Raw genomic sequence first — 10568 nt, forward strand, 5'->3', positions numbered from 1 at the left:
GGTGGCGGACCTCCCCCCGCATTGCATCACCCCCCGCAATGGCATGCCTAGTCCCTTGTTTCCTATGTCCATGTTCTTGTCCGAACTAAGTAACCATTAGTGCGCCTCGAGGGGCCTACTGAGAGTTGCTTACAGCGCTCCAAGTGGCTGTTGTCAATTGATGCTACAGCAGGGTAGCGACGGGTAGATGGGAACACCGTAGCTTGGATCATACTTTCATGGCAGTGTCCTAATCTTGGGAGCTTTTTAAACTGCGCTTGCGTCGCGCCGACCACCCGATTAGTCACTATGAGCGCGCTGATTTTGAATTATATAAATATTCAGATTTAAAATTTATGATAAATTATGATTGGAAAATGAATTCAAAGTAATGTCTTGATCCTAAATTAAAATTTTTGAGTAACAGATGGAAAATAAATAATAACAGATGAAAAATAAATAATAAAATTCAGAAAAAACAGATTTTTTCTTTAATTCAGCATTTTAAATGTTTCGATATATAATAAAAAGGTAATAAGAACTTTTAGTTTCAAGCAAAAAATATTAGTTTCAATAGTATAAATTTAATTTCATTATTTGTATACAATATTATATATTTTATAATATTTATACAATAATTAATTAGTAACAGTAATTCAGGTCTTTTTCAAGTTATTAAAAAAACGTATAATATAACATTTATCAGGGCAGTAAATGATCATTCCTAATTCATTTTTGGAAATTTTAGTGATTTTATTTTAAGTTAAATTGTCGGAAATAAACAAAAACTTAATTTTAAAACTCGAAAGAGACGAGATTAATCATTGGGAAAAACAAAAAAGATGTATTTTTTTGAACGCAGAATTCATAACCTCTTTTCCATTAAAATCTAATTTTTTGTTTTTGTCATTCCGAAAGCTTATTTTAGGATTAGGACAATTCTAAAACATTCTTTATTATAAATATTAAATCTGAATATTTATATAATTCAATATCAGCCCACTAACAGTAACCAATCGGTTTGACGGCGCGACGCAAGCGCAGTTTAAAAAGTTCCCAAGATTGGGAAACTGTTTCATGGTACCAACACCGCAATAAAACAACCGTAGAAGTGAAAGTTTTCGTCGGGTGCCGCGTTATATTTAACGATTGGGTTTAACGGCATTGATCCATGTTTACAGATTATTTCATCAATATATTTTTTGGACATTGAACTTTTTGGTAGATATCAAAAACAGAACCAAATATTTTAATTTATATGAAACATTAAGTTTTTTGTTTAATAATTCAAATTATTTGTATATGTTCTTTTAGATATATTTTCCCTTCATTTCCTATAATACTTTTTTATAAATATTTCTTGAAATTAGTTTATTCATTATGTGTTGCTTGTAAAAAAAAATGCTGAAATGTGTATTTTCAACTGAAATAATTAAGGGCATGTGATACTTACAAAGTTGTCGATTTTACCAGTTTTAGGTTCCCCCGGCTTTTTTTAAACCAAAAAAAAGTGTGTGGGGACGTCCGTTAGCATGGTCGCTATCATGTCCCAAATTTTTAATACAAAATATTGATTATTAAAGAAAAAAAGCCGTCGGAACCTAAAACTGGTAAAATCGACAATTTTCTATGTATCACATGCCCTTCTGCAGAAATTGCTGTCGATACAGTAGTCACAACGAGATCCATCGTGCTCATTGCTGTGGATAACCGCAGTAATCATGACTGCTGTCATTATTGTTGCTAACGGCAATCTTTACGCTGGGCCACCGTCGAAAGTCCGTTTTCGTTGACCGGACTGACTGCTGTGAATAATCTGAATCTCTGTTTGGGCTCTCCTTACTAGTTCTGCTAGATTCCGGTAGCAAGAGCTGACATTGGCCGCAATTATAAAAATTCTGAATATTGATACACTAATGTCAACATTACAAAAATAAATATTTTTTTGTTAACTAGATTGGATGTTTTTAATACAATTTATCATAAATCCAATTAAAATGCAGGAAATTAATATTTTTAATGTCAGATGCTCAAGAAAAATTTTTAATATGATTAAAACTGCAAATAGTTTTATAAATATTTGCATTTAACTTACTCAAACTTACTTATTCCTGCGGCAAAAATTAATGAAACAAGTTTTTATTCACTGGCATAATTTCATGACACTTGATTATTACATAAAAAACATTTTTAAAATTTTATAATTCAACAAGTCTATTTGCATTTTTGGCGATGTTCTTATACAAAGAATCGAGAAAAAACTTAACATTGCATGAAACCCAAACACAAACCAATGTGCGAAAACACCGATGGTTATTAAAATAAGTGGTAAAAGTAAAAGAACCTAATTTCGAATTACTAATTGCAATACAAAACATAAATCTCGATTTTGAAGCCATGAGCAGAATAAGACCTGTCGGTCACTACGATGGACCAACGTAAACATTGCTCTCGATAACAGTAATTTTTACTGTCAAACTGATGACGGTTATTCACCGTAGCAAGTTCGGTGGGGAACTTAATAATTACGGTGAAGACCGTTTTCTTTCCTGTGTTGATAGGAAAGAAATCGCGTTTACCGAAAAAAAATGTTCCCCAGTAATCAGTACTGTTAAAGCCAGCAATCATCGCGCTCACTATTTCTCACTGTAGTGGCCCACGCTATTTTTGATCAAAACCGACCGTGCTTAAAATGTGGAACCAATCCAAATCTCAATCCGAACAAAATTTCCAATCGGAATACATGCGAACTCGGTTTGACCTAAATAGATTTTCAATCTGAAAGAATCTAATTCAATCCGAACTTGAACTTATTTGGATTACAAGTTCAGTATATATAATTCTGAGTTCGGACACATTCGGATTGATAATTTGTTGGATTTATTCGTGTTGGTTCGGACACAGATTGTGGAATAATACGAAATTAATTCCTGTCCGAAACTTTTGCCAGGTTTGTACTCTATTCCTACCCGGTTTGTAATAGGGTCCTCTGTGTATATCTAATGCGTAACCGGGTTCAAAAGAATTAATTTCCCGAGCAATTCAGGAGAAAGTTTCTGGCATCTTTAACCTCAATTGCTGACGAAATGAGTTCTTTTGAAAAACGCGAAATTTTCTTTATAAAATTGATGTTAAAGAAAAATTTCATAAAAAAGAAGTCATATTCAAAAGGCCATAATTTTGGTTCTATGGAAGCTAGAGCAATATTTTTTTTAGATCTACTCAAAATCAAGTCTTCTTCAATTACAATTATTCAGAAGTTTTTACCAGATATGCATAGGAAATAAGTTATTTCCCCAAAACTATGTAAATATATTTTTTCATTGAAATTATTCGCTTAAGATTGACTTCTTATCACAATAACTCCCAAACTTTTAGAGATAGAACCTTCGCTTTTTGTTTTCATTTTGCGGAAAATTTCAAGCACTTTAATGCTTGCATAAGTGCTTGGGATATAGGATAAACCACAGTGAGGGGATTTTCAGAAAAATTATTTTTTTCCACGTTCTTCACCATTTTTCCAAAATATTGAAGGGTTTCAATTCTCGTAGGATGTTCAGCACCTGCAGACCTTTTTCGGATGCCAGACTGAATGGTTCGAGCCAATAAGGTTCCACTTTATACTTATTTTGATCAAAATATGTTGATTAACTTCTTCAAAAAAATCAAAAATAGAGTTTTCTCAAAAATGGCCCAAGTGATTTTTTTTTGTTTCTGGGCTTAAAATGCTCGTGGAGCATCCCAGATGTACATTCAGAAAAAAAACAAGGATTGCGAACAAATCATGAGCAGGCCAAATGTACCGAAATGAACAATCCGTTATTTTGCACTTTGCGACGTTTGCTCTTAAGTTTCAGAAACGGTACTCAGGGAAGATCACAGAACAGATAAGATTCGAAGCATTTGTTCTTTTGAAGTTCAAAACCTTTTGGGGTTTGAACTTTATACTAGAATCTCGTACTTGTTTTGTAGAAGTTAGAAATTCGAATAAGTCGATACTGAAGCATACTGATTTCCTCTCTTAAGAAATACGATTTGCACGATGGCAGTTACGTTAATTGGTAAAAAAAGGTTACTATTTACAGTTAAGTAAGTTTTAACTGTAGCTATAGCTTCAGTTACTAGACAAGGTAACTTCAAGTTACCTAAAAAGTTACTATTTTCACGTTCTTAATTTCATGAATTACAAATCTAAATAACTATAAGATGATAATTCATATAAACTTGATTTCAAAAGAAATGAGCATTACTTAGAGAAGAAAAAAAAATATTTTGGCAAGTGACGAACAATATGTATAGTGAAATTCAAATCGATAGACATGTGACTCAGGATATCCTGTGGTAATAGATTCTGAATGATTCCGTCCGTTCCTGAAATTACTTGTATCTTTGATTTGATTTTTATCATCCATTATACATGACTTTTAAACCTTTTAATATTGAATTTAAAATTGAAATCAAAGCCCACGTATTTAATTAAATATAAAATATATAAAATGGTTCAAAAATATTATTTGGATGACTTTAAAGAAGAATAATTATAATTGTTGTCCCTTAAAATTGGTTTGAGTAAATTCAGTCAAATTTGTCTAGATTTAAGACTTCATTCAAAAATGGAAGTAACGCAATTTGAAGTATCAGACCCTGAAATGATACTAATTTCTGACAAAACACCTTATATATGATTCAATTGGAAATTGTTAAAATTCCTAACATTTAAGGAAACATTGTATTTTCAACACAATTGTTGACTTTTTAAGAAAATATTTGAATTTTCGTGTACAAAAATGATCAGTTTCGATGAACAGTTGAAGTCTCCCGAAATCTAGGTACAAAATAGTAGGCCTGAAATTGCTTACCATCTATTAGTTGGTTACAAAGGTGGTGGGAATCGAAGTGTACACCCACGTCGGAACGACCGGGGCGGCAGGACCTGAAAACCTGACTCAACCCGGGTGAAATCCAGGTTAAGTAAAACCCAAAATTGTAAAGTAGACATAATAAATCTGCTAGTTGAAATTGGCGAAGAAAGACATTTTGAGAAAGGATAGGTTGTCCTTGGAGATACCTTTTAAGAGCTTAGGATCTGGACCTAGACAATTTTGGTAGCTTGGTCATATCTTAAAATGCAGCTGCTAACCCTAAACATAAATTACATTGTTGTGAGAATTAATTAAACAATTTGAAGATACATAAATGGCAAGAAAAGATTATCCTAAGATTTCTTAAAGGATGAAATATTTTATATTTGGACATTTTACGACGTAACACAAACTGGCCCCCTTGAACGAGCATCGTTCAAAACTGACGATTTCATGAAGGAATAAAATTAAATCGCAAATATAATGAAGTAGATCGAAATTATCCCATAGAGTATCTAATTAAACATTTGATTAAAGCATGAAAGGCAATGCGCAGCTAAACTACAATAAATTACATAGTTTAGAAATTTGGTTATAATGTCGTTCTTACATGCTAAATTGGAAGCTGATACCATCGCTTCAAACTGCGTTTATAAACGCCTGCGTTCATTCGCACTGATACAACGCGAACAATCTTGTCTTGCCCTGGATATAATTCCACGATGCAACCTAACTTCTAACGCATGGGTAGAAGATTATTCGCCTGTAGAACGACAAGAGTTCCGATCTTGATGTCGTCTTGATGAGTGGCAGTTTGCGACTTACTACAGCGGATCGTCTGGTTTAAATATTCCCTTTGCCACCTAGACCAAAAATGATGTCTCATCTGTAGAGCCAGTTGTCAAGATGATAATCGCTCGGCAGTTACATCACGTAGATCAGTCTGTGGAAAACTGGTTTAAGGACTACCAATCAAGAGATGACCATGAGTCAGTGGAAGGAGATCATTAGGATCTGAAGACAGTGGTGAAAGAAGACAAGAGTTAAGGATGGCTTCGATTTCTATTACGTAGGTTTCTAATTGTTCTAATTGTTGTTGTAAATGTGGTGACCGAGGGGGGATAAATTGCCAAGTAACTTTTTCGTGTGATAAGAAGTTTTGCACTGTAGAATCCTTTTGTGCGAGTTTAATAGCATTATAGAGCTCTTTCAATTCAGTACTTGCACCAACAAAATTTGTGGCGTTATCTGACGAAATTGATACTGATTTACCTCGACGAGCGAAAAACCTGTTTAAACTTCCGATGAATACTTCCGTTGATAAATCGCTAACTAACTCAAGATGAACGGCTTTACTTGTCAAACAGACGTAAATTGAAACGTAAGCTTTTACTTTATCGCGGTTCCTATGGCGTTTTTCTTTAATCCAAAATGGTCCACAATAATCGACCCCGACATTAAGAAATGGTCTAGGTGAGAACAATCGATTCTCAGGGAGATTTCCTATAATGTAATTAACACCGCGTGGCTTTGCTCGAAAACATGTGATACATTGTCGAATAATTTGACGTGTAACAAGTCGACCATCAATGGGCCAGTATTTGTCGCGAATTCCGTACAGAGTAGCTTGAGAACCTGCGTCCATTAGTTTATGGCAGTAAGGTGATGATTTCGGGGTAATAAAATGGGATGTTTTTTATTCTCTGGAATTTTTCATTTTCCAGGCGATCCCTTACCTTGAGAATTCCGTTATCCAGAAAGGGATTCAAAGAAAGCAATTTACTGTCTGATCCTATGTTTTTACCCTGCGAAAGCGACCGTATTTCCTTTGAAAATGCAGCTGATTGTACTAGTTTCATAATTGAAATATGTGAGGCATCGAGCTCAGCTTCTGATAATGGACCAGAAATGATGCTGATGAAAACTTTTCTAAAATATTCCAATTAGAATTTGTGATTTTGCAAGAAATAATCTTAGGATTCCTGCGTTTTTCAGGATTGTCGCCCTGATAAAACTACATTTGAGGCCAAGTGTCGTAATCTTGACGGAGCCATTGAGGGCCATGTTGCCGGAATTTGTTCTCAAAAAATTCATATGGAGTTTAACCCCTTGAAATAAGGTCTGCTGGATTTTCATGTGTGCCGACATGTCTCCAGTCATGTGGATCAGTGAGTGTTTCAATTTCTGCCATGCTATTGACTACAAGGTGTTCAACGTTTAGGACTGTTTATCCAATGCAGTATAATGGTGAAATCGGGCCACAATTGAATTTTGTCTAACTTTAATTTAAATGATTTACAGGTATTTGTGAAAATATTTGCTAATAAAAAGGAAGCGCATAATTCTAGCTTGGGAATTGAAATTTGTTTCATTGGGCGACTCTAGATTTTGCACAAATCAGCGACTTGTGATATTTTCCGTGATTATCTGTCGAGCGCAAATATAAACAGGTTCGTATGCTTTTTCACTGGCATCACAAAAGCCATGAATTTGAAGTTCGACGGAATTTGGAACGCTAATGCACCGGTTGAATTGTATGTCATTCAAAAGAGGCAGTTCATTTCTATACACAGTCCATGTTTTGTGTAAATTTGAAGGAACCTCCTCGTCCCAGGAAAGTTGAGTTTTTCAAAGATTATGTTAAAAATGTTTGTTGTTACAATAACTGGACCTAATAATCCTAATTGATCAAAAAGTTTAGCGTTTTATGAGAAAATGAAGCGCTTTGATACTCGATTTGACGAATCTGTCAGGTTGACTGTATACAAAATTGAATTTTTGCGTGGGTTCGAAAAAAGTCCTAAGGTTTTAATTATTTCGAATGGATCTAATGACATGCGTGAATTTTGATTTATTTTTGAGCTCTGTGATAAGTCTGGGATCATTTGAGCCCCATTTGTGAAGATTGAAACCTCCTTTGCTTGAAAGTTCTATCAACTCATTTCGAAGCATAAGAGCTTCTTTAAATGTATTTGTTCCTGCTAACGCATCGTCGACATAAAAATCTTTTTGTAAAATCGTGGCCGCGACTGGATATTTTTCGCGTTCATCTTCTGCTAATTGATGAACCGTGCGGATCGCAAGAAATGGTGCATAGACTGTATCGAAAGTTACCCTATTCAAAGTGTAAATTTTGATGAGTTCATTTTTGTTTTCACGCCAAAGGATTTTATGGTAGGGTCAATGAACCTCAAGTTAGTGAATTTGCCGATACATTTGCTCCATATCAGCAGTGAGAGCAAAGGGAAACGTTCGAAATCGTGTGAAAATTGAAAAAAGGCCGTCCTGAATTGTTGGACCGACCATCAGAAAATCATTGAGTGAAACTCCTGATGAGGATGGGATAGTGCGGTTAAAAACGACGCGCACCTTGGTTGTGAGGCTAATCGTTTTTACGATTGCATGATGCGGTGGAATAAATTCCTGTTCTAAAGGCTTGTTGTCTTTTACTACGACCATGTGTCTCTTGTTTAAATATCCCTGAATGCACTAGAAATATTGAGATTGGACGGATTGTGCTGGATTTTTTGATAACTTATTTTCTAGAGAATGAAATTGATTGAAAGCTGCCTTACGAGATTCGCCTAATTTTAATTTATTTTCGCTAAAAGGCAGTTGAGTGGTATAACGTCCCGATTCATCACGTCTGTCAGAAAGATATCTTGTGGAGTATTAAATGAATTGCGATTGATATTTAATGAAGGCACAGTCGTTCCGATTTGGGAGACAACAAATAATGATAAACCATGATGTGATTTATTGTATCGAGATCTGATAGTCGCGGACGTAGTGTATTTGACACTTGTCGCATTCCATTTATAAACATTTATAACCTAAAAACATTAAAACACTAAAAACTGTTCTCGACATAAAATGTTTGTATTCAGCTTCCAGTACATAGAACTTGTTAGTCATTCTTTGAGCATGGCTATCAGTCTGTAGCACAAAATCCTGCTTTCTTGACAGATACTATGACGATGACAACTGCAACCTTTAAATTTGGACTCAGCGAACCTGAAAACATATAACCGCTTTGATTTCTGGGTGTTTTCATGAATGTTCCAACTTAAAAATTTTTTTGAGGTAAGGAACGAAATGCGACCTGACCGAGTCAAACCAACCCGGGATTCGGATTCAGCGACCCCAAAAACGTATAGAAATCTTTATCTCGTCTGGTGGACAAGACCTTCTTTTTTCGTGTGCCTGTGATATTAATCTATATTCTTCATTTATTTCTTTTTTTTATTAATTATGATTAATTTAAATATACTTTTTCCAAATCCGTTGTTTTTTGGTAGAAAACTAATTTTAAGGTTATAAATTCATCTTTTTAATTGAGAATTGTAATATTTTATGAGAATTCTTTGTTTTTTGTTGGAATTTTAACTACTTGTTTTGCTTTTTTATTTATTTTTTAATTATCTTTCTAGTTGAAAATATATTTTTTAAATCAAAAATGTAATTGTTTCTTCATAATTTGTTCTCTAAAAATATTTTATAAATATTCGGAAATCCTTTTAAGTTTTGAAATATTTTTAATTTCTTCAACACTTCAAAAACTTATAAATATCATTCAAACAGATCGCAAATTTTCTGAAAATTAGAAAAATCTTTAAAAAGTAAAAAAAATTTCCTCGAATACATTACTTCCATTTCTTACAATCTTTCCACAAGCTTCTAAATTTGTTCGTTTTCATTGTTTTGAAATGTTTTCCTTTACACATATACTTTGAAACTAGAAACAAGGTATCCTTTTTCTTTAAAGTTGTATCATACAAGATTTCACATGTATTGTTGTCGAAAACCTGACTATTCGCATTCTGTGCGGCTGTATTCAGTTTATTTTTTGCTGATATGTTGAAAGATTTCAAATAAAATATAGATTATTTAAGACTGAAAAACAATGATTTTTTCATAGTTTTAAATTTATTTGAAGAGAATATTTAAAAAGACATAAAAAGGTTTCAAGATTATAACCTAAAAAGGCATTTGGACAAGCACAAAAATCTGATTCATTTTGGAAAGTAAGCCGGCTTTAAAAAGTCAACAAAATAAAAATTAATTTTTCTTTATTAAGAGATGTACAAGCGTCATCTTCCTTTCTTGCTTTGTTTATGAAATCATTAATATCAGTTTATTTTCGAACAAATTAAAAAAAATATATAAATGAAAAATAAACTATTTTACCTTTCTCTAATTATTAAATAAATTATTTAAGCAAAGTAGAATTTTTTGTTTTTATTATATAATCATTGACTCATTTTTTGAGTATATTTATAAAAATTTAATACGTATACTTTCTGGGTATGTAGTTTTTTTATTTTCAAAGAAATGTTTTATCGTATAAAAAAAAAATTTGGTTTCTGATTAATAAAATCTGGCTCTTAATTCTGCACTTTTAATAAATAAATAAAAGCGGAAATATAATAAATAAAAGTAATGGTCTCTGGCGGTAAATAATTATGCACTTTTGAGTTAGTGCTAATGGTAAATCCTCAAGCAGAAACTTCCAAGGTAAATCATTTCAGAAATTGCTAACTTTCATCATTTACCGACGCGCGACGTGCAATTTTAAAGTTACTCTTAGGGGCATCCACCAAGACGGTGCAGTTATCAGCGCATGTTTTTCACAATCTCTGAGATTCTCTTATTCCATTATGTCGGAAATTTCCCACCTCATCTCTGATTATGGCATTTCAATGTGTTACAACAATGGCGGATCCATAA

General features: G+C 33.3%; 2 protein-coding genes across 4 annotated transcripts in view; one reads left to right on the forward strand and one right to left on the reverse strand.

Moving 5' to 3' along the window:
* The first annotated feature begins 1077 nt into the window (after positions 1–1077).
* LOC117180165 (pseudouridylate synthase 7 homolog) overlaps positions 1078–10568 on the forward strand; it is a 156334-nt gene continuing 146843 nt past the window's right edge. The window contains exons 1-2 of one of the 3 annotated variants that reach the window (XM_033372517.1): positions 1078–1200; positions 6837–7009. The gene's annotated coding sequence lies outside the window, so the exon portion shown is untranslated. The remainder of the gene's footprint in view (positions 1201–6836; positions 7010–10568) is intronic. The other 2 variants (XM_033372518.1, XM_033372519.1) reach the window with 2 other exon arrangements.
* On the reverse strand, positions 5800–6486 carry LOC117180418. The gene has a single exon (XM_033372917.1). The coding sequence runs from the start codon at positions 6484–6486 to the stop codon at positions 5800–5802; it is 687 nt and encodes a 228-aa protein (XP_033228808.1).

Source organism: Belonocnema kinseyi, chromosome 9 (genome assembly GCF_010883055.1).
Source record: "Belonocnema kinseyi isolate 2016_QV_RU_SX_M_011 chromosome 9, B_treatae_v1, whole genome shotgun sequence".
NCBI classification, from domain to species: Eukaryota; Metazoa; Arthropoda; class Insecta; order Hymenoptera; family Cynipidae; genus Belonocnema; species Belonocnema kinseyi.